General features: G+C 42.8%; 1 protein-coding gene across 1 annotated transcript in view; it reads right to left on the reverse strand.

Annotated features, from left to right (window-relative positions):
• Nucleotides 1–23,617, reverse strand: part of LOC135503339 (G-protein coupled receptor GRL101-like) — a 32,491-nt gene extending 8,874 nt beyond the window's left edge. The window contains exons 1-8 of the mRNA XM_064796884.1: nt 22,124–23,617; nt 4,648–4,806; nt 3,907–4,056; nt 1,805–1,912; nt 1,351–1,467; nt 956–1,078; nt 699–797; nt 92–208 (exon numbers count right to left, since the gene is read on the reverse strand). Coding sequence (XP_064652954.1) covers nt 92–208; nt 699–797; nt 956–1,078; nt 1,351–1,467; nt 1,805–1,912; nt 3,907–4,056; nt 4,648–4,806; nt 22,124–22,196 — 946 coding nt within the window. The 5' untranslated portion in view covers nt 22,197–23,617. The remainder of the gene's footprint in view (nt 1–91; nt 209–698; nt 798–955; nt 1,079–1,350; nt 1,468–1,804; nt 1,913–3,906; nt 4,057–4,647; nt 4,807–22,123) is intronic.
• Between the last annotated feature and the right edge of the window lie 1,756 nt (nt 23,618–25,373).

Consider the following 25,373-nt stretch of genomic DNA (forward strand, 5'->3'; position numbering starts at 1 on the left):
TTGGTAGGAACACGACCAAATCCTAAAGGTTTTCTGCCTCTGAAACACTTTATCATTCATGTGGAATTTTTTCAGTAGTTTAAATACTCACTGCAGTCTGCCTCGTCGTCGCACGTGTCTGCGCAGTCGCAGATCCCGTCACACTTGTTTCCCGCGCTAATGCAGCGGCCATTTGGACACTGCATGTCACGTGACCCGCAGCCGCCACCTAAAGGTACAATAAGAAAATGATTGTGCAATATGGCGCCCGCGTGGACAAAACTTTCTAATGCTCAAGGGCATGGTATTTTCTAATTGCACATCACCAACCACAGCAAACGTCTGATATCGCCAGCGTAAATAAGCTATTTGTATCTAATGTCCTACTCAGCAAACACAGTGACAGGGAATTGTCATCCTTTTGTTTATATGAGCATTAGCACGATGGCCGGCTGGTCGATCCTGCCTGTATTATGACACCGTGAGACAAATCCTTTATTTGTGAGAGGCGGCAGATATTATAAAAGGACAGATGGAGTTATGAAAGAAATTCGCTCAACCAGCGCTTCTGCATTGTACTTCTCACGTTTTTACCGCCGGAGAAATGTACCTTCTCATTTCCTGTTAAAATTTCCTGCAAATCAGATGGTGAAGAACTAACTGTGTTATCAAAAGCCTATATTTGGCGCCGTGTGATCTAAGTAAGACACTTTACTCACACTTGCTTTCATCCTCGTGGTCTGGGCAATCTGCTTTTTTGTCACAGACCTTATCCATGGTGATGTAAATTCCATTCATGCTGCATCGGAAGTGGGCACCTACAATGGAGAAGGAAGGGGAAGAATGATCCAGCTCGAGGGGACTCGGCAGGTGGTTTTGCTAAATTCACGAAAATACCAGAACATTACCCCAAATCAGTCATAGGATGTCGGGATAGGACCACTTTCAGGTCTCTATTACTAGTTTTTTGACCTACCAGTCCCACAGTTTTCTTCGTCGCTCCCATCTAAACAGTCAACGGTCCCATCACACAACATCGCCGTCTTTATACACTCGGAATTGTTGCACTGAAATTCACGGAAGTAACATGGTCTCCGGTCTGAAACGGGATAGCATAGCATTTTTGAAATGGCTTCATTGATGGACTGATAATAAAGAGTTAAGCCGTTTGTTTACTTCCGTGGTCGTTTCCATGAAAATGACACACGCCTCTGCCGTGCTGGCACCAGAGAAAATTTACAGTTTTTGGTAAATTAGCGATGACTAAAAACGATGATGCAGTGCACAGTGCCTTCATACCCTAACTTTACGTACAGCGATTTTCCAGACGCCCGATACAGTTTATGGAAAAGAAAACGATTCTATACTAACGGCACGCAGACTCATCCGAATTGTCTCCACAATCATCCTGGAAGTTGCACATGCCCTCTCGTAGTATACAGTAATGGTTATCACACTTGAAGTGACTTGCTGGACACGTGTACGTTTCTGCAAACAAAGTGGAAAATCCGATCAGTTGCATATTATTTCTTCCTCGATAGACACCAAATGCACTGAGAGTCTTCCTTTGAAATGTATACAGTTCGCGTATTTTGACATTTTCAGGGTGAAAGGTTTGCTTTTGAAACTATACATTCTAGGTGAAAGGCTAACCTGACATTCCGCTCGACGAAAAAACTCGTGGCTGACCACAGAGTCCCCATTCTCGCAGTTCTCTTCCGGCCACATCGCTTCATCGCGTCAATACATGAGAGATTCCCAGCATCCTCTTGAAAATAATGCACAGTCTAGTGCATTAGCACTGACCGTACAATGGTTAACTCACCGCATTCTTGTTCATCCGCGCCATTATCGCAGTCCTGCCTCCGGTCGCATCGCTTCATGGCGTCAATACACGAGGTATTACTGCACTGGAATTCATGGGGCAGGCAACCTTAAAGAGCGTCAGTGGATGTATCAGTGCATTTATACCAATGATTGACCAAACTGACCTAGAATAATCAACATGACACTGGGACACATTGCAATATATCCGTCAGCGAACCCACAGCTGCAGTTTATTGTCGAGGTTGGTTGGTCTTCGGCGCGGCTGCTTTGAGCGCCGTCTGGCGAGGCAATGCACTCTTGCGCTAGGACATGCAACCAGTCTAGCGACATCCATCAGAAAAAAAGAATGAATCTGAGTCAATGGCAGACGATAGTGTCTTAGTATATTGTCGAGAAAAAAAGGTCAGTCGCCGACTATCATCTTGATATTTTCTCTCCCCGTCCCCAATCTCGTCTGCATATTCTCCAGTCCAGCTGTAATCGCGCATGAAAATCGACCATTACCGCGCCGTATCGAGTTATCCCCGGTTGAAGGATGCGCGAAATCATTCAACGAAGTTGTCTTATCTCGCGCTGACCAGACCGGAATAGGCAATCTTGGTTTCTTCTGTGGTCTGTCAATGGCTCCAGGTGAGACATTGGCGTAAATCACAAGGTGCTTCAAAGGACATTACGGGGATGGGATTAGTCGCCAGCGAAATGATGGCGTACTTGGCTTGACTTGATCGCCAGATCAACTCCAAGGTCTCCGGCTAAAAAAATGTCACGGCCACATTAACTCAATGCCACTATACCACAATATAGAAAGGTCATTGACAGGCACATTTGGCTCAGAAGTGCGTGATGCTTGTTAGGCATTTGCGGGAGTGTCCGTTTTATTAATATACGTATGAACTATTTGGAAAAACTGAACCTATTTCAGTATCTATTTGTGACGAGGTTTATATCAGGTTGCTTGGTTATTTTCAGGGCATGCCCACTTTGACCTGATATTGGTCCCAAATAATTTTGAATAATTTGAAATTCAAATGATTGAGATATTACAAAATGTGACTTTTGGGACACCCGATATAGATGGGGACCACCCCTACGAAGAGCAGTCACTGTCTTACAAAAGCTCACACCCCAACTAATACAATGTACGTACAGCCACTGTTATACCAGAGGAATACCTGTATTTACAAAGAAATACATTCTCCACACAGACATAATACAGTGCTCACTATTTATAGCAGCCCGCCTCATCATACTACTATTGCTGCGCGGAGTATGCAAGAAATACAATCGCAACCAAAGGCAATTTTGCTTGGTGACTGCGCAATCACAGCTAACTCTGGCCCGTAGTAATAGCCTTTCTTGCCTGGTGTCTGTGTTTATTCAAGCAGCCCCAGATTGATGCGCCAGTCACTGACCTAACGTTTGGTTCACATCAAGTAGAAGATGGAGAAGGTGTACGGGAATCGTAAGTTGTTATTTCTATCTGAGGTTGCGACAGGCAGATTTCGGCACACATGTACGCGCCACCAGCGCAATGGACGCACAAAGGAAAAAGTGACTGATTGAATCCATGATGGAGAGTAAACATCACCATAGGTTCTAAGATGACCCGTTATAGATTCTATGACTGAGACTTTTCATTATAGAAACGTACAAGTTGGAAACAACAAGATCGTCTCTATAATGGGATCATCCGGGAATCCGTCGTGATACGGCATTGGACGTAAACCCCAGAATAGTTTTCACGTTAGAAAAAGGTTTAGGCCTCAAATCACCATTCAAGGAAAAATGCATCGTAAGTTGCATGTAGAAATGTACGGAGAAACTGGCGGCTCTGATGGAGGCTCAAGTTTACCTTGCGACAACAACTTGCCGATGCACCTGACGCCCACGTGGGTTTTGCCCTATACGGATGTTCAAGAGCTTCATTTTGATTCGTGTTATGCTCCTCGGTTGCGAAACCGTCAAATAATTGATTACCTAGCTAATTGCGCAACGACTCGTGTCGACTCGAGACGTTTTGAGATGAAATCATAATGAGGACTCTATTTCAGGCAAGTTTTATCGAACCGAGTATGAAAGCTGCTACGGAACTAGTCTTACCACATTGGCCAGGCCCCTCGTCCTCTCCATATAGACAGTCTATAAGACCGTCACATGTCCTGTTTTTTGGTATGCAGCTACCATCTTGGCAGACGTATTTTGATTTGTCGGTGGGGTTGCACGTGGTGTCCAATGTTGTGGGTCGATTGCCTAAAGGAATAGGAAAGGAAAGCGATGAATTACAACGGTCATTGGATAAGTTTTAACCTTGCCGACAGGAGGCACCGTGTTTATGGCCATCAAGCCACAAGACTACCCAGGCATGTTGAAATGCAGCAAGTGGAGCCGCATGCGAAAGCCAAAAATGAATGTGCCACATCTAGTGAAAGGAGATAAATTCCAAGATCGGCATATGGAATATGGATTTAGGCAGTAAGAAATTAGCATTCAAAAGCATCCAATAGCAACATGTAAATATGAGGGCATCACATATAATCAGTGAGAAGTCGTCAGTACGAAACCATTCACGTGATGACGAACCTGTTTTTGGAGGTTGAGTTCCCTCTCTCCATTCTCCTCGTGCATGACCGGAACTCTAATTATTGATGACGTCGTTTAGTCCCTGCTTGAAATGGCCGCCATTAAGCCTTCGAATGGCGGCCATCCGGTCATTTAATCTTATAAGACTTTTAAGAGCCTCTCGTCACGCCTACGTTTATGACACAGTTAGAATAGTTCATTTCAGTTTGGTCGAGACTGTTATAACGACCCCAAGTGAAACCTTCACCCGTCACCACTCACCGCACAGTTTTTTGTCTTCGTCATCACCTCCCGGACAGTCGCGAAGACCATCACAAGTTTTGTTGTGGAAAACACAATCTCCACTCTCACACAGAAAACGCTCGTTCCTGGGAACAAGGCAGAGGTTCTCGTGAACAAGCTGAACGTCAGTCTGGACCGCTGTAAATATAGAATGGTGTACAGAATAATATTGTCATAACAGAATTGTCAATATTTGTTGTTGAAAACGCAGTCTCCATTCTCACATAGAAATCTTTCACCTCTGGCAATTGTGTGGGTAGGAGGCAGATGAGGTTCTTGTGGACAGGCTGGATGTCGGTCTGAACCGCTGCCAGTAGAGAAAGGTGTAGAGAATTATCATCACAAATGTTGTTGTTGAAAACACAATCTCCACTCTTACACAGAAATCTTTCACCTCAGGTGACAGCAAACTGGATGTTGGCTGATGGACCGCTGTATATCAGCCAATTTGATTTTTTTGAAAGGGGAAGCGGCTCAGAATATGTTTTAACATGCTAAAACAGATACCGGCTTTCGCCTATCACTCTCAAACGTTGCTTTTACCCATCACTCTCAAACGTCTTTCGGGGCCACCCGGTATTTAGAGCATGCTCTCTTTCTCAATGAGAATTGGTCTCTTCTTGTACTTGTTAGTCACTGTCCTCTGTCTCCTTTGTTTTGACCACGCCAAGTCTTTACCATTGATCGATCTAAAGTATCGTCTTGATGTACACTGGCTCTCCCCAGCTTTGAGTTTCGTGCAAATACAAAATGATCGGAAATTATTTCTTTTAGGTTCTAGTCCGGACAATAGAGCTATTTGTGGCTGTCAGACCAGAAGAAAATTGCCCACTACGGATATCAAGGCTTCGGCGTCTCTTAGAAAAAAAGTCGGTCATCTTAAATTTTCTCTCGCACAAATGAGGACCGCTAAAACATGATGTTAACAGCATTTATATATCACTCTGCACAACGCCAATGTTAAAATTGATATTCAGTTCGTATACGTAAACGCAATCTGAAATTTTCAAATTCAATTACAAATTTTCAAGATTTTAAAGAGCGGCGATGACCTTTGATGGTTTTAAACCACAGTACTGCCCACAATGCGTTACTTAGTTATTATTATGGCTAATGCTCTTTATTGGCAATATCTAATGTATAGGGTAACGTGGAGGTACTATTTCACACGAATCATGCCCTTATAATTTCAAAAACGCCTCTGTTGTACTTCCGGGCCCTGCACCCATCTTCGTCAGATAATCTGAGTAAACTTTGAAATTATTCACCAACTCCAAGATTCAATGTATCGTATTATCAAAGTAGACTGTGTGAAAGTGCGCCATTCAATGCATTTGACCTGTGTTTCTCACCATCCGTACTTTCTTAGCCATTTGGACGCCAACTGGATGTCTAGGAACACAGACCAGCATTGCCGGGGAGTTACATAGGATTTACGTCGTCACTTGTCATGTTTCGCTTGTCACGATGTTAACTGACTTAGGCTTGAAAACACGACGTGATGGTGTATTAAAGCGAACTGGAACCGCCAAGCCAGTTCGTATGACCTCGTTTTCATTCCCCGCGTATCGGGTGATCAGAGCGAGGCATGAATGAAACATGGCGCCTAGCTGTCAATCATTCAGTGACGTCACTACTATGGAATTTACTACGAAAATACATGAATGAAAGATCGCATGACTCACGTGATTCTCACATGATTCTCAATAATAACAAATTGAACTGCGCATGCTCGGGCACTGGGGGCGGAGCTACAAATCTGAACTCGACTTTCTCGGGCGGTGAAAGTCGAAAAGTTGAATAAATCGCTCGGCGGTTCCAGTTCGCTTTAAGGTGACCTCGTGAATCGTATGTAGGTAAATTTATCTTCTCCAGGTTACTCGTACATATCTGTACAGTTTATAGTGTCTCGGGTTGTGTTTTATTCAGCGATTGATAGATGTAGTGCAGCGTGAATAGTTCTATTTACTGTGAGATAGGCGAGACCTCTAGCGGCGGCTTCGTGTACCTTAATCTGACCTACTGGCTCCTCTCTGTAGTGCCCCTTTAAGATGATATTGCAATACAAGACACCGAACAAAAAATGATCAAAACAGGAAGAAATTGCTAGAAATCAAAAGCTTTTTTCAACCAACTCGAGATTGATTTAGCTAAGACGTCAAAACAAACAAGATGGTTGCCAAAGAACCCCAAGTCAGTGAATCTGCTCATGAGGCCACGCCAATGCTATTCTTTGCAGTGCGGGCGTGGCTCCGCGAAGCTCCAATTTGAGTCGAATTGTCTCAAAAAACTTGCCTTTTTTCTAATTGGCCGCCAAATCTTTCTGAACTCGAGTACTACTTTTCGCTTTCAAGATGTTACCATGAGACGAACAAAATGACCTCATTTCCTATCAATCTCCTATAACTATTTGGTTTGGCCTGATGGCGTCTCATTGACCGGAGGCTGAGATCAGTAGAGAGAAGTACACCTCATCAACGCCGCGATCCACGCAGCTAAACAAACATCTTACCTCCACAAATGAAGGCTTTATGCTTTGTGAGTCTCGCCAAAGTGTCCCCGCGAGAGTTACTTAGTGACACAGGGGGCTGGATGGTAATTGATGCATGCGGCAACAAGCGCGTGTCCTAATTTATGCTCGGAAGTGGTGTGAACAACTGCTCGGTGCACTTAGCTGGTTTTTACCTTCGACTCAATTCCTGGGGAGAGTCCACTCGAACTTCAGTACAGATCCGCCATTGATGACGTCATTGGCGCCAAAACTACTTCTTTCGAGTTCGATTCTAATATTTTTTTCTTTAAAATGGCCATGGGAACGCGGAGTGATATTTCAATATGGCGCCCTCGAAGGGTGGTCGAGGGAAATCCATGACCATGTGATCACAGGTCGGACTCTCTTCGACCATGTCACCGCGCTTCCACATTGCAAAAAATGCAGATCCATGCGGAGATCAGTTATTGTTATCAACATATCGATGATTGATGAGTTTTTGTGGTGAATGACAGTTGGACAGACGACCAATTTGAGTGTTTGTGGCAATTAATGACCTCTTTTTCTTTTACATGAAATCGTCAGGTTTTCAAGTTACTTTTGTGCCAGTAGTTCAGCGAAATAGGGAAAGTATGATATATCTTGCTTCTTACTCGTGGCAGGAAGTACGTCACAGCTCTTGCCTCACTGCCTCGCAAACGAGAGATGCTTGTCGCTGCGACCTGCGAACATGATTGCAAGCCACAAAATATCCCGTTTGCGGTGGTCACACATGGCCGGGAACGAAAATAGTCCCAGGTCCTATATTCCTCCTTCATCATGTTGAAGGCGATATTTATTGGCGCTTGAAACGACAGAATATAGCCCTGCTGTCAATAATGATCCCAGAACTAAGTGATTAAAAACATGACTTATCACGTCATCTCACCAATAAATTCATACTTTTGTGAAATAAAACTATCACGTTGCGTCCTCGCGGAAGAATACAAAAGTTGATAACTCTCAGTGAAAAGGTGGAGTGATATTCCGTTTATCAGTGACCGAGCAGGCGTAATCATTTAACGCTTCTCTAAGATCTCGCTAATTGGTACGAGTGAGTTCCAATGATGCGTGGCCCCAATAATGGGAATACGAATAAACGTGATATCAGCCAGACCACGAAGATTTATATATCTATATTACACTCTGGGGACAGATACCCACTTAAAGGGACGAGTTGGGCATGAGATATGTTGGTTTCTCATACGTAAAAGGCTTCCAGCTTGACCGCGACTTCTCTAAAATGGTTAAAAATCACTTAACTGAATAAATGCTGTGCACTAGGACAAAACGTAACCGTAGTCTTACCTAAAATTTGGAAGTCATATCATAAACCGGTTCGAAACCGTAGCACACAGCGAATATAAGTGATCAGCTTCAGTGTGATGCTAGTGGCGGCGCATGGTGGTGAAAAGAGACGTTATCTTCCTCCTGCATGGTTACCTAGTCCCACGCCAAAGTTGTCCCTTTAATAACCCTGTGTCTGCTCTATCTATTTTCTTCTATTAAAGGGACGACTTGAGCGTGAGCATTTCATGGCATTTCCGTAGTTTTTTTCTACGATAATTACTCGTGACAGACTTGGACTGGATAAAAATTGACCTTGAAACGATCGCCGCCGACTGAAAGACTGTTTTGCTCCTACAGATAGATCAATTATTTCCACTCAACAAAGTCATCACGATTCTTTATGTTTTATGAAAAGATATTGATGTCTCGACTCTTTACCCTTTACACGGTCCATTTCAATCATATTTATATCAAAAACAGCAGTTATACACACAAGTTGTACACACTGCAGTGTACAATAGGGAATCATCACTCGACGTGGCGAGCAAAATTCCAGGTACAAAAGCTGATTCGATACCAGAATACCAGAACCGGAAATTAGTAGAGGCCTGCTGGAGTCAACCGGAAATTCCTCACGCCACTTCGGGACCCGAATCAAAACATGCCACAAAAAAAACTTCGCCCCTCTTCTTGCCAGAGAGTTCAAATGTTCAGATCAATAATGTATTGACTGTTTATTGGATGTCGGACCTGGCTGGGAATTACCAGGTGTGTCGAAAGAAACGGGTGTTTTTTTACCTCATGAGCGCTGTGAATTATCAAGTGTCCTTAGGAACTTTTTTGGCCTCGGAAGCGTAACTTCAAGTCGGCGTAAAATGTCCTTTTGTCAGAGGTCAAAGGTTAGACAACAATTTCTACGAGTCGGAAAGCAATTTACCGCTTTGAAAATGACCGGAAGTCCAGAATGACGTATTTCTACCTAGTGATTGGTGCTTATCGGAACATACATGCTTGAGGGCTTTTGATTGGTCAAGACGTCGGAAGTATTAAAATGGTGCTTGAGGAAAGTAATGGACGTCCCGTTTGAGTTTCAGCTCAACACAGGACATGTTGCTATTAGTTTCATGAAAATCATTAACTAAGGTTCTAACCACTCGCTCAACATAGCTCTAATGGCTCTTACGCTTAATCCGTGTTGACAAATCACTTCTTGTCTTGCGTAGCCACTTCCCTATCCAAACTGCTGAGGTCAGGATACGGAATTTATGAGTATGCCAAGTTGTCAGTGTCGAGTGGCCAGTCAAGGAAAGCCATGGTTAGCTAATGCTGAAAAGTTGACGGTTGAAGCTGAATTTTGATCTAGTGACTAAATACGCTGGTCCGGATTTTTTACAGGGGGGCCGGGGGCTCCTCGGCCCAGCCACTCGGCCCAGCCACTCGGCCCAGCCAACTTGTCGGGAGGCCAGTCGTGGAAAGTCATGGTGTCATTACGTTTATTTGCCCTGGTCGGTTTCCTCCTACTTAACACATCAAATAGTTTGTTTATGGAGCTTGTTTTGTCCTATTTAAAGTTGACCTCGGCTCTCCTAATATACATTCATATTTTTGCGGATATTTTCCTTTTTTATCCAACCGAATTTTTTTTTCGCAAGTTTTATTTCACGAATCGGGGTCATTTGCAAAATAAAACTCTTGCGAAACTACCACGAAATATTGTACTTTTAAATGGTTCAAATGGTACGGGACCGCGGTCGTTTTGCCAGTGCATCAGCCGATACGCCCAATATACTACACACGCATATCGAGTTGCAGCCTTTGGGTGTCGCGGGCTGTGAGGTTCTATTACAAACAGTCCTGTTCATTAAACTCGCGCTGGTTGATATGTGATATGATGGCCAGCCTTCCCAAAGGGCGATATCTAACGTAGGGCAATGCGTCCACGACAGCACAACGGATCGTTCAACACCAAACTCGTATGCAAAGGGCATTTAGCTAGGTACACGAATCATTGTTCATACGTTTCTGAACAAAACCTATACTTGACATCATCGCCTGCGCACAAAGAAAAAACTCCGTCACATGGCAATTTCCCATGTGCAAGGAAAAAAGTGGCGACCTTTTTTAAATTTTCGGAAGAAGAAACTGTACCAAAAACACCAATAGTTACGTAGATGAGCGATTTCAGCGCATTGAGATTTAATGGCGGCCAAGCAGTGACAGAATTAGACCACCTCAACACGTTAGACGATAATTTGAATAATCGTGGAATCTCTTTCAGTGCAGTAAATCAATGATAAGGACGCGTTATGTTTTTCCATCACAACAGTGATACAGGCCGATTGCTAAAGAAACACAAATACATGTAGTTTCGTACATTTTCACGGCCCGAGAAAATGCACTTTTGTGGAATATTTGAATGTCGGGATGGGGAACCTTTAATTATAAGGCAGCTGTATAAACACAACTCAGTGAGCCTTGAATCTTCATACGGTAAGCTAATTGGGGTCGTCTGCGAATCCAGCAAGTATAGCCCATTGAAATAGGCCCCGATCCGCTGAAGAGGGAGATGGGTTCCTCGATTTCCCATTTGAGTGGAATGGAATGGACAAAATCGGGGTCTTCTTGGCTGTCAAGGACATATTAACATAATGCATGCCCGCACCAAAGCACAGAATTTCACTGTTATGATTGGACAATCCGACCGGAAGTCACCCGGAGATAGGCATCCGGTAATTTTGCTAGTGAAATTACAGATCCTCTGACAAAAATCTTTGTGCTGCAGCTATTTTAGTTTGAACGCAAGTCGCCTTTTTCACAGAACTTTGATTGAATTTACGGCTCATTAAGTTTTAGATTAGTGTATCAAATGTCGTTCGTGGAATTTGTGAGGGATATATGCACACAGCCAGGGTATAAATTTTCGAAACTGTTCTTGGGTAAGTGAGCTGCATTTGAATGGGCCGTGGGCAAAATTCAAAGAGCTGTCTTTTGCGGCAACAGTTTTTTGGAGGGGGCTGTGTTAAATTGTTTTATAGGGATAAGAAGGCCACATCTAAGGTGTTTATGTCACGTATATGTAAAAACAAAGCTCATGCAAAAATAATTATTGTTGCACGTTCACCGGATATAACGACTTCAATCACGAGAATATCTTATGATGCGAGCAACAAATTATAGTTCCTCTATTGATTCCTAGGTGGCCGAACCTACTTTGTTCAGTCCTGTCACCTAGGAGGCAAATCATGAACTAAACTATCCTTTGAGTTAAGATCAGTTAATTGAATCTGAGTGAATTTGGAGCTGAAATTTGCTTCAGAACAGAGCGTTTGCTATGCCTAGGGTCAGCGGTCAAAGAATTTGTTTAAGTTCCAAGTTGTGTGGAATCGGCTCGGGTCAACGCGGTGGTTTTGATGTTCAAACCGTACGTTCCCTTGTGTCCGGTCTGCAAATTGGACTCTAGTGTGTGTGATGAGACGTTACTTAAAGACCTGGCAATTCGTTTATATGTGTCCCGCAGGTATCAACGAATAAATATAGCTTCAGCGCATGAACGAGACAGAGCACAATGAAAACTGGTATCTGCTGTGTTTCTATATCGGTCTTAATGACAACACTATTGAAGTTGATGTTCAGTGCGAATTTACGTGATTGGCAGTCTTCAAATTCGATTTCAGAGTTTGAACCAACGAACCTGTTGACCTAAAGAGGACATTCCCTTTACAAGACGCGTCTACTGAGAAATCTGTTAGAGCTGGGTTTATTTAGAAATGATTTGATTCTAACTACTGCAGGACTTATTCAACCTTGGTCCTGCATTCGTCGTTACTCCGTTCCGGCTGCTTCCGCAATTTATATATTCACGTCGTGATAAAATGCTTCATGGATTCGAAGCGAAGAGTTTGGCTGTAAAAGAGGTTTAAGCAGATGCCGTAAATATCATTGACAAGGAAAATGGTTCAATTTCTATTACTCTTGCTAGAAAAGAGAAATTTGCCTTTCGTGTTTTTGTGTTTTATAAGTCGTTTGGCGTTATGCCACGCAATGATGTTAAAGGAAATGGCTATAGCGGACGTTCGAATGACTTTTGACCAACTTGAACTTTCCAGGATGTCACCTAGTTAGTGTGGCGGCGCGTGGTGGCAAGCATGCACACTATCCCGATGACCACCGAGATCCTACGCCCCAGCTGCCCCTTTAAAATTCCCCGACAAATTGTTGACGCGCCAGCCGAGCTCTGGAGAGACAGCTAGATTTTACCACAGACACTTTTTACAGTCTGCGATTTTACGCAATAGGTTTTCTTGCGTTACAATTGACGATACATGTCAGCCGCCAAACACACTTTTCCTTTTAGTCGGCAACTCATGACAAAGTAATCGGTGTTTTTGTTTTTACATTTGGATTCAATTGTTTGTTCAACCTATCACTGAACTTCCAGACAATGCTGGTTGATTACAAAGACTTACGTCATGTTGAGAGTATGTACATGTACCCTTTTTACTCAACAGCGAGAGCCAAAAATACACCAGACGTCGTGAATGAAATGGTAAACTCTCGAGTTATGGTTTTACGGTGAGAAACAAAAACGGCACTGCGACTAAATGATGGCAGGTGCAATAAAATTGACAAGCGGTAAATATTTAATGATAACAACCGGGATGTGCAAAAACAGATACTCGAATTTCACCTTTATAATATCAGTTGCAAATATGCAGTTAGTGCCTCCAGATTGTGTTTCTGCATGAATAATATAGTCAGAGGATTAACGGGATTGCGACTGATGACGAATCAACCAATGGGGCTTCGAGCGCTGACCAGAAAGCGCATTCTCAAAAGCACAGGACCGCCTCACCACAATACTATCACTGCGCCGGAGAACTCGCAAGGCAATAAGAACTTTTGGTACGGAGACAACACTGCGAATCATATCGTGCTGTAATGTCCGGCTCCTGAAGCGCAAATTAAACGCTATTCCCAATCCTGTCGCAGGTCGGTCGTTTCGTCCCCTACCCTCGTTCCACACATCACTAATCCCCGAATGGCAGATCCAAGATGGCCACCTGTGTTGGCAAGGCACGTAACAGCCCAGTTACGCGGCTACACAGGAGACTATTTATGCTCCAAAACGAAACAAAACAACTTTCAAAGGGTCGAGAAAGCTTTTGATAACGAAGGCAAATCTGGATGATGGAGATAGCTCAGTCCGGAAGGAAGAGGGACCGGCCTCTTTGATCTTGCCGAAGTGTGGGCTTATAACTTGAGCAAAGATGTATTTTTGCCCCTTTTCTTAGACAACTACATGTATCAGTATATTAATGTACAATATGCACTCCTGATGGATGGATAGAAAGTCTGGCCAATTCCTTTTAGAGTTTTTCGACCTGCCATCAAAGAATTTATATTAGAATTGGAGATTATTCTTATTTTTTCTACGATAGGATTAGCATGCAAGACGTGGTTTGTGATAATCATTCAAGATCCATCCATAGACCCTGATTTCTTTGATGGAAATCTTTGCCTGTGTACTAGAGCAAATCGACAAACAGCTAAATCAAAAAAAATACCCAACCGGAGTTATCTATTTCACTAAACCGAAATTAACGACAGAAGATCGAAACTGTCTCTAAAATCCTCATCATAACTGGATTCATCTCGCTGAAAAATTTGTTTTGAAAGCAGAGTCGTGTAACTGACTTCGAATAAAGAAAGAAAACCATTTGTCAGTGTTTTCCCGTCGTATTTACGCACTGTAAAAAGCTGCATATAGACATGGTTGCCGGCGAAAGAGTTTATTTTGGCGAGACGAAACACAAGACTACCGAGTAACATTGGCGAGACTAGGTTACAGGCGAAGACTGGAGTTTGAATTTCAAATACTAAAAGTACATGGTCTCACTCACCATCATGGATGTATCTTCCATTAAAAAAAACATATTTTTATGATTTCGGAATTTCTTCTATATAAAAAGGGATTTTATGACACTTCAGTTCAATAGCCTAAATAGTGTGGTGTCAGGGGTTAAATTGACTAGTCACGGCCGAAAAGTCGATTAACGGTCCAAAATGACAAACACAACTTCCTACCCCTATGAGGTTCGACTCACAACGAAAGTTTTATCGTTTGAGGAACTACGATTGGTCGATTATACCTCTGGGTATTACTTTTAACGGGGGAAAACATCAGCCGCTAGATGTCGCTAAATTAGCTGGTTGGTGTAGACGTGAACCGTTCACCCGAGCGGTGGCGTGACGGTAATGAGCCGCTAGATGTCGCTAAATTAGCTGGTTGGTGTAGACGTGAACCGTTCACCCGAGCGGTAGCGTGACGGTAATGAGCCGCTAGATGTCGCTAAATTAGCTGGTTGGTGTAGACGTGAACCGTTCACCCGAGCGGTAGCGTGACGGTAATGAGCCGCTAGATGTCGCTAAATTAGCTGGTTGGTGTATACGTGAACCGTTCACCCGAGCGGTGGCGTGACGGTCGCTGAAAATCTCAAATGAAGGCACCTTCCGACTGTTCGTGGATCATTTACAGAATGTACAAAGAAAATCTGTAAAACAAAACCTGAAGTCGCCTTCTTAGATCAATCAAAAACGTAGAGATCAAACGTCAAATGCAGCCAGATCAAAAAAAGAATCAGAAAACTTAACAAAATGAGCGAACAGTCCTCAAACAAACGAAGTGAAACGTACCCAATAATTGAAATTGATTTTTCGGAATATTTGCCTTTGAATCGAAGAATAAAGGAACATGAAAATAATATCAAAATCTGCGGTGTTTTTGGTCACAAAATTCTGTAATTAAAAGTCGAAAAAATAGTGTTCTGTTACCACTGAGGGAGAGAAAATCTACGAGTCTTATGAATTTTTGACTGTTTTGTCCCTTTGGTGCAATAAATCAATGAAAAATCGAAGAAAGCACCAGAGAAACCGTAATAATAATCAGACTTTTATAACGAAAAAAATATGAAATTTCAGAATTCCTATTTGCAAGAATTTTGCTTTGTCTTCTTAGCCCCGACATGGAGTTACAGTAGAACCTCTCCATTAAGGACACCTTTTGGACTGACAGTGTTGTCCTTAATGGGGAGGTGTCCTGATTATAGATATCAGAATGAATGAAGATAACCAATTTACCCCAAAACAAGTGTCCTTAATGGAGACGGTGTCCTTGATAGAGAGGTGCATGTCCGCTAATGCAGTTCCTGTGTGTGGCTTCTCAGAATCTCAAAAAGAATTCAATTCTTCGCCCTAATCAGTCATCAAAAGTCCCACCCACCCCGCCATGCCAGCCCTGGTATCTAGTCTCAGGATTACAATGATTTTCTGTCATCAGATATCGAATATCTCTCGGCCACTTTGTCCACGATTCGGAAGAAGATTAATTTCTCATAAAAATCTGACAGAGTTGATTCCGAGATGTCGTTATCGTAATGAATACCAAGCGATTTGAAACGTGTCGGTGTAGACGGTATTTTCAAATTAAGGTATCCCTTAGTGTAGATGGTGTTTTCGAACTAAGGGATGAGGTTAATTAATCTTTTTTTTAATCGGACAGTGAATCTAGAGATGTCATCATATAATCATGTAATCTCGAAGTCTGCGGAGGTTGTTGGTGTGGAGGTTGGTCGGTCCGCAGAATTATGATATTTTGTGCAGAAAACTCCTGTACACAAACTACAGGGGGTATTTCCAAACTAAGTTACACGTAATCCCTCAGTATAGAGGTATTTTCAAGGGTAGGTATTATTAAATTTAGATATCGCCAAAGTGCAGACGCTATTTCCCAATGAAGGCGTTCCCCAAAGTGTAGAGGGTATTTCCCGAGGTGTTTCAAAAGTGAAGAGGACACAATTCCCAATAATTAAGGTATCGCCAAGACTAAATGATATTTCCCAATAAAGGCATCTCCAAGTGTAAGGGATATTTACCAATTAAGGTGTCTCAAAACGTAAAGTGTATTTTTCATTTAAGGTGCATGTAATTGTCATTACAAATCGATTATTGGACGAGCCCGATCACGTTAAGCGTACGACTTCTTTTACTGTCTTCTCTAGCATTCTTCATTACGTTTAACGTACAATGTACAAATACTTTGGGAAGTTTCGAGTTTCGCCTAAGAAATGCGGATCCCGTAACACACGTTCGTAGGCTAACTGATATCATGAGCCGCATCGACAGTGACCGGCATGTCTTGCTGGTGACATGATCAGGGAACAAGCGACCACGGACATGCCGCGAATGAAGAACACGGCAGCGCTGAGTTGCAAAAACATCGGATTGGTATAGATACGGTATAACGTTACCAGAAACACTATCAGTGCCTGGAGCGTGTTCTTACAACCACCTGTTAAGTAAAGTCCGCCGTACACGATGCAAGTTCGCCAATTGGGTTTCTCCCCCCGCCCTCTTCTATCATACGCTGTATATAATTCACTGCATTTAGTTCCTCCTTCGAAAAAGTCTGATGCCGTGTTCTGATCGACCACTCGAATATCACGAGATCTCGCAGTGAGGTGTGTGGTATACTAGGTTGGCGATCGCGCAGCCTCGTCTCAAGTCATGGTGCGCCCCCGCTATTTCCTGGCGCAAGGTTGACTTACAGGTACGTTTTCAACCGGAGCGATCGACCACCCAAATATCACGACATCTCGCAGGAAGGAGCAGGCTGGCGAAAGCGCCGAATAAACAGTAACTTCATTCAAGATAATCAATATAAAAAAACAACGCCTCATAAAACCTTTGATACATGCAGAAGATTCCATTTGTTTCTTATCGCTTTCTGTCAATAATGATGAACAAGGTCGACTTTAAATGGATAACGAATTGACTCTAATTGATCGTTAATTGACCCTATCACGTGACTGCTTATCCACATCAATCATACACATTTGATAAAGATTCTGATGTCAGCTTTATCTTTGAAGTATGAATGCAATCGAATGACGAAATCTAAAAAAAGAAATTGTTTGACATCAACAGTGAATGCGTGATATAAAGTTCTGTCTAAAAGGACAACTTCGGCATAAAAAGGTTGGTTTTTCAAACAAAAATGGTTTCCAGTAGGACCGCGACATTTCCAAACAGGATATTTGAAAAATCATTGAACTGAAATAAACAATGCACTAAAATGAGGTGTAATCTTAGGCCTGACTAAAATTCGCCAGCCATGTCCAAAACTGCCTCGTAACACTGGCGAAATCATTAGTAAGATCAGCATCGGTGTAATACTACCAGTAGCGGCGCATGGTGTCAAGCAGATGAACCCTCCTTGTCAGGTGAATCCCTCCGAGTTGTCCCTTTAACTTTCCAATTACATTACGTATTACCAATAAACATACATCCTACATTGTACCTTTCTCACCTCAGTACGTGTATTTTACAAACTGCATTTTTGACTCTAGCATAATGACTCCATTTGGGCGTAAAATATCAGGAAATAGGATGCGAATTTTTCAAAATTCCATAATGAAAATATCGATTTTTTTTAGAGGATGATTTGGCGTGGAAGGGTTTTAGGGCTTAGATTTAGTGATGCATTGTTTGTCGTTTCTGCAGGGCAGTCGCTGTATAATTTTTTCGGAAATTAACTAAAAGGGTTTTTAAATTAGTGAGTTGAGAGCTACCGTAAGTGTCAACTAGAACGTTATTAGTTCTATAAACAATATTGGGGGATTGAAATGTAAAGTAGGAGAAAACCTACACTATCCAAGAGAGTTGCCCTATCTATCACATGACTGACGAAAGCGTGAATCCTATGTAACTCCGGTGTAACATCTGTGGTTGTTCCCCATGTGTCAGTGTTTCCAAACAATAGGCAGCTAGAGAGACCATGACTTTTCAATAGGGGGGATACACAGAAAAACTTGTCAATCTATTTTTGAGCGTTCCCAAACAATGAGGGGAAACACTCAAAAACAGAAACACTCAAAAACATTACACCGGCATTAACGTTACTCAAGGTTAGTGTCCTTTTGCCTGTGATGAAGCAAATCTGAAATCTAATATGTACTATGTACTTCCACAAATTCAGGTAGGACGATTATTTTTTCCCCTAATTAATGATCAAGGGGTACAAAGGCTAGCTAAGTCATCGTCCGTGATTATCATCATATGTCGTAATTAGCTGCATGTTTGAAACCGCCCTCTTTTGTTTGTTTGCAAATGTCATGATGTTAATATTGGGCTCAGATCAGGATCAGTTTGTGTGTCTTTGATATGCGCGCCAAATCCCTAAACTTTCCCGCGCCTCACAACGCGTTTCATAGTTTTCCCGATTAGTCACGTCGATCTTTATCTTAATAATTAAGATGAATTAGATCTACGCGTACGTAGACGTGAGATTTCCCTACAAGGTCAGGGGCACATGCCGTTTATTTGCCCTTGCAAATTTAGGCCTATGACCTGATAACCTATTGATAAGACTGTAGAACAATGGGAATTTAGGCCTAGGTGCGAGCGAGCTTTGTTTGAAGACGATAGACCGCGTATTTAGCTGGGCCTGAATTCTTCAACTGCGAGGTATAAAAAAACGTAAAGAAACGTAACGGCTGATTTTTGGCACTGGCATTGTCTTTCTTTGTGAATAAATTGGTCCGAGGAGCGATGAATGTTTTGACTGCGTCGTTTAGGGCTCAGGAGCGCCATCTACTGTCTGAAATTCATTGAAGTTAACGTTTTATTTATCTGAGCTGGATAATTTATCCGTCAACACCAACATTGCGATTTTCCTGCGAGCCGAAATTGCTTTGGTAAATCAGAAAGGTCCTCAAGGAGAAAGAAATCGCCTCATGCCGTAAACACGAAACTGTTTGATTCATAGGCTAATCGATAAACTATAGTCTTGGCGCACAGACGAAATATGGCAGAGGCGTTGCTATCTTTTTTGTATTTTTATATATTTTTTAAGGATTTAAGATTTATGGGCACACAATAAGAAAAGGTCTGACTCCTCTCTGCACCCGCAGATTTGAGTTAACATTTTCAAGTGAAGATGTTCCGATACATGTGTCGCGGCCTCATTGATATATTTTGCTTTGAAATCGACACCTGCACAGAAGGCGTAAAGATCAAACTTCCCGATGGCATAATGTACGGATTAAATTTCAGATAACATAATCCGAAGGCCGTGAAAATTGCTTCGTTGCAGCTTTTTTGAACTTCCAAAATTCTGTGCATTTCTTGTTCCATCGGGAAAATATTAATATATGGTGAATGTTATCAGTGAAGATGGTAAGACGTTGCTCTTTATTCGGTGGGGTCGGTATCTGTCCAAATAAGACGGGGCTCCACCCTTTAGGAAGGGTTACGAATTGGAGATATTACATGTAATTGAATGCTGAACATGCCAGATTCACATACGTTATTTTGTTCCTTACTTTGCAGTTAAACGAATTCAGACCAAACCTCATACACAATCTATTGTCTTTAAAGAAAGCCCGCACGCTCCTTGGCCTAAATTTCCTCTCATCAAAGGGTTATCAGGGCAAATCTTGATAACATCGACCACCAGGAAACAGTTTTAATGGTGGTCGATAGGGCAAGGGAAAATTAACGGCGTGCAATAGTACTGGCCGCGAAACTAGCCAGTTTAGTTCGAGCTTGAGCGACGACTACCTAGCTAATGGGGCTGGCGCTATTCCGATCACTGCGTTTCTGGAACATCACTCTTCGTCTCAGCACATGTGTTGAAGTGTCATTCAAATTTTACAAAGATGACAAACGAAATGTTTTGACAGGCAGAGTTGAAGAGATCAGCAAATTAGCTTATTCGGAGACAGATTTTTTTTATTAGCGCTGGTGAGGCAAGCCATTGACTAGACGCTGACTACGCGTGGGAAGTCGAAGCAACTCAATCTCTTTGATGATTTTGTGAATGCAAAAATACAAAAGTCTGAGTTGATCCATCTTTCGTTCAATATAGCTAATGCATCATTGGGTTATTTTCCCCTTGGACTCTACTAGCGGTCAAGGTGTTCCTGGTTCGGTTTCCACAGTCATGGATGGTTTTGGCGCCAAGTGGAAAACTTATAGCAAATGTCGATTCTTTAATATCATTCGATGGTCAAGGGTGCGAAGGGCCATTTTTTTTACCAATAACAGATGAAGAAAGAAATCTACCTATAAATAGAACTGGTGATCTTCATCACAGACCCACGTCCGCTCAACCGTGCTTATTCTTGGAGCGGTTTTTTTGTGGGAGGAAGGGTTGAGGTCGAAATTTGCTTCGGCGAACAAAAGGCTACAAAAAACCTTATAGCACAGGAAGGAATACCCTGTCGAATCACTACAAGTCCACCATACACAAAAAATTAATAGCGTTAGCCCACACAGGAATTGTCTAATATGATAGAGTGACACTAATGTCCTCAGTAAAACATAATCATTTTTCCATTAATGGAAGGTTAAGGTGTAAGAATGCAATATATACACAGTTTTCATCATCTGTAAGGGCAAGTAAATATGAAGAAGTGTTTCTGGTCTGATGTTTTTATAATACTTGCCCTGATTACTTGAGAGATTGGTGAGGTGGTGGTGGTAAGATGAACTACATGTAATTCAAGCCACCTTTTTCCCCGAGAGAAGAGTTTTTTAATCGATAATTGGTGCACACAGCCCCATCCTTCAAAGGCTGGCCGGTAGAATTCTTGTTCTTCCTGATGCCATTGCAAGGATATAAAAAATCTTTTGAAGTACGAATTGCGCTGGATGAGGAAGTACGGTTAAATAAATTCTATGCGCGAATCCATTGTGATATTGAGGTCGAGATAGGGAAACCAGCCGGAATAGCACCCATGTAGTTCCACCTAAGTCGCTTCACTTTTGTCGCCTTCCGCGAAGTAACAAGACTCACCACAGCGATGACTCGTTCACCCGCACGCCAGAGATATTTTGTCGCACATTGCAGCGATTATAATCGCAGGTCGCAGCGACAAAAATGCTTGCTTGTGCGGCGCTTATGCATGTACCAATCCAATGATGGCATGCATTTGATATTGAAGGTTCAACCCTTGACAACACACTTAGAAATATAGGGTTTTGAGCTTCTGAAACCCCTGAATGGTTTTTCGCCCAACACAGATATGCACCCCTTGGCGGTTTTGGTAAAACGAAAAAACCCATATGGTTTTTGAGATCGTGAAAAACCTCTGATTGTTTATACTCCGCTGAAAATCTTGTACGGGGTGCATATATGCGTTGGCTGAAAAACAATTAAAGGTGTCTCTAAAGCTTGAAAACCTTTATTTATAAGAGAGTATGACATCGGACTGTAACTCGGTGGTCCAGATCACGGTATGGCAAACGCCCACGGAACCGCGCTCGGGCAGTCAATTTCCCTCCAGACTCGCATGTCTTTAGGCAATCTCCGAAGGGAATAATCTCGCCGGAAAACTGTATACCGGCATCGTGCATGACAGTGACCACTTGTAACGAATTATGACGTATTTGAACTAAAAGCTGCCCGTACTCCCACGCTCACTGGTCTATTCCCCAAAGAGGGCACAATGACCGCCTCGCCACACTCGTGGAGGTGAGGGGGGGGGGGAGTCATAACAACAAACAAACACTGATATAACATATAAAATCTATAGTCGACACAACTGGTAAAAAGCTCAAACAAAAAACTCGTCTTACCTTTTGAAAATGGAAGATAAAAACAAAGAAAAAGCAACAGAGTCCAGCAGCCGTTGTGTCTGATGTTTTCCATAATTGAATCGTTCCACGAGAAAAAAACGATCCGAGTCAGCAATCAGTGCATAATTTTGTCAGTAATCTAAACTCCATTAGACAGCTGGTGGTCTAAGCCAATGCCAACATGGAAAGCTACTGTCCACTTGGATGGGTCTTAGTAACCCGGACAACAAAATCACTTGTTACATGTGATGGTCTCCTCGGATGGGAACTTGTACACGCCGACGTCTCTGAATAACCACTGCTTAAAATGTTGCGGGCCAAACGATACTGTCAAAATGGATAGAATATTGCTTGTCCTGACAGAAGGAAAATTACTGGTTAGAGGTGATGCAGTATAAAGCTATTGTCCACTTCGATGGGATAGTGCCAACATCGTTGTCACTGGATAGTCACTGCTTAAAATGTTGCGGGCCGGAAGGTACGGTCCACTTGCTTGTCTTGACAGAATGAATATTACTGGTAAGAGGTGATGCTGGCTAAAGCTACTGTCTACTTTGTGGGCTTTTGTCAACGCCGATGTCACTGGATAACCACTGCTTTTAAGGTTTGCGGGCCGATCGGTTCTGTCCACTTACGGGGTTTTGTTTCCCCGATAAAACGAAATCACTGCACTGTTCAATCAATGCTGCTGTCTACTCATCAAGGCCGACTTTGTTTAGTCCGAAAAAGGTGTCTAACCATTTATTGAATGAATGTACCTCAAGAGTTAAAGTTGTTGTATTTTGTAGCTCAACGTTTAAGTCCCCATCAATGCCAAGAATAAGAATCGTAATGCCGACTCAAACCTATAGTCTGCGTGGATGGGGTCTTAACGTCCCCTGGCAAAATGATTCTGACCACTTTACCAGCTGGAATGAAAGTTCCTAACGAGTGAAAGCTGCAACTAACTCCGTTTAAACAAGTCCACGTAGACCACTACTAAATGCAGATTTCAAAGCTACTATCCGCATAGACGCCGTCTTGGTTTCTCGAAATGAGTTGACTATTTTACTAGCTGGAATGAAAGTTCCTTGCGAGTGAAAGTCGAACCTGAAAGCGCAACTGCGAACAAGTTTCGGGCGATTCCGAGAATACTAAACACTGCTAAATGCCGACTCAAAGCTAATATCTCCTAAGATACCGTCTTGGCAATCCGACGCAAAAGGGTTCCAACTCCGGACTGAGAAAGAAACTGGCTTTGAAGAGTGAAAGTTGTTGTCATCAAAACCCTCCACGATCGACTCAGGCGAGAAAGCCAACAATTCCCTTCAAAGATTCAATACCATTTATTGACATTCGCTGCGATCGCTCTCTTTAGTCCGCGCCGTCACTTTATTCGAGCGTGTGACACTGGCAGTCCCGCCAGCTGATCGTTAGTTTTCCCCAATATCCAGCCTCGATCTCGCCGCTAATTGACGTCGGTGGTTATGCCGACGTTGTGCGAACCACCTGTTTGCGTTCCGTGCGCCCGGTCAGGTTTTGTGTTATACCGCGAACCGATAATTATCACGTAGTAGGGTAACGACGGAGTAACGATTCAATCTCCATGCTGAGATGATTCAAGCTAGTGTCATGGGTGGATTGTAGATGATGACGGTAAATTCATTGGCGATCTGATAACCCAAGTAGGTTTGTAATCAACTGATGGCTGGTGAGCGAGACAAGACGTAAGGAGGAAATTCGACCAAAAAATCTTCTGCAGGTCGTTTTTCCGATCTGCATGGGCGACAGCATTCACCACTTTCCTGAAGCAGAACTATTAGGGGACTTCCGGTCAGGTGACAGGTATTGACCAATCAAGCCCCGTCCTCAATCTGCGGCGAGGGAGCATAATAGCTGTCTCCAGATAGGTTTACGTGCGTGAAGTCCAACGCAGCTGCTGCAGACAGTGGTGCTCGCGGTACACCACTTACAAGCATCCCATCAGTGTCGTAGAGTAGGCAAGAGTATTGCATTAATAAGCAATATGCTAGAAGTTGTACCTGGGTGTCATGGACCAATTCGCAATCTGCTAGCTTCCCATATATATATCGAGAAAGGAAGAGCTTATTGAGCAATGCATCAATGCACACACTACAGTATACACTGATCGTGGCATCAGTGGCATTGGTAGCATATCTCATCAAACCTTTCTTTGTTTCGGCTGATGAGTGAGCAAAGTGGACAAAGGCTTTATACATGTAGGATGACAAAAGATGATATCAACCCTCTGTAAACCGCTGTATGTAGTTCTGAACGAATACTTTGGGCTGAATCAGTAATGCGTCTGCAAAGATGGTAGACGAATTGTGTCTGCTGTTCTGCAGTGGAGTACCTTCTGTTCTCCTACGCCTGTTGTCAGTGGTGTGTGTTTGTCAGTCGATTCGTGTTCGTGGTGGGAGTGGGGTGTGGTGTTGAGCTCTTATTTTCACCTGCCTGTACTTGGGCGACCCAAGGAACCGTCTAACTCGAGTTGCAATCGAAAATGGGCGGAATCTATTGCCACTGGGTAGTATGAGATGTAGATGTAGAAGGACCAGCAAAGGAAAAGGCTTCCCGGCAATTAGGCGCAATGGACATGTTTGAAAAATGCATACATGTACATGTTCTACTTTCAAAATAAACTCCATATCGGACTTTAACGATAGTTCTGACCATGGTTAGTAATCAAATTTCATACGATAGCCACCCCTTTTAGATTTCTAATACATGGTTTGACAAATTGGCTGTATCGAATGCTCGATAAACACAAACTGATAAAACCATAATTTTCCTCCTCTAAAATGGGATAGCTATAACGGTATGGATTAAGACTTCATGAAGAGAGATATTTCTTTCCCGCTTTCAACAAATAAAATAATGTCCTCATAATCTTTTTCCCGATACAAGTGCTCTCGTTCAGACAATGCACCCAACCGTCTGCCGCATCAAGGATTAACTTCTGGTCAATATCGACAACTTCCGTCGTCTGCCATCTTGAGTGAATGTTTGTCAAGTAGCGCCCAGGCGGTGCACTCGTGGATGAGAAATTTGAAGCAGCGCCACCATCGGCAGACGTTGGAACAAAAATCGCCTGCCATAGAGGAGGCAAGCTGTGCGTCAGTTTTATGTCACGTGCGCTGATTTGGTTAAGATGGCAGCCAATACCAACCCCTTTTCACCCCAACGGAAATTTCGGTAACCAGCATGAAGACTCGGACACTTCGAATTTCGTGAATTGTAGGCTTCACAA

This window comes from Lineus longissimus, chromosome 19 (genome assembly GCF_910592395.1).
Source record: "Lineus longissimus chromosome 19, tnLinLong1.2, whole genome shotgun sequence".
NCBI lineage: Eukaryota > Metazoa > Nemertea > Pilidiophora > Heteronemertea > Lineidae > Lineus > Lineus longissimus.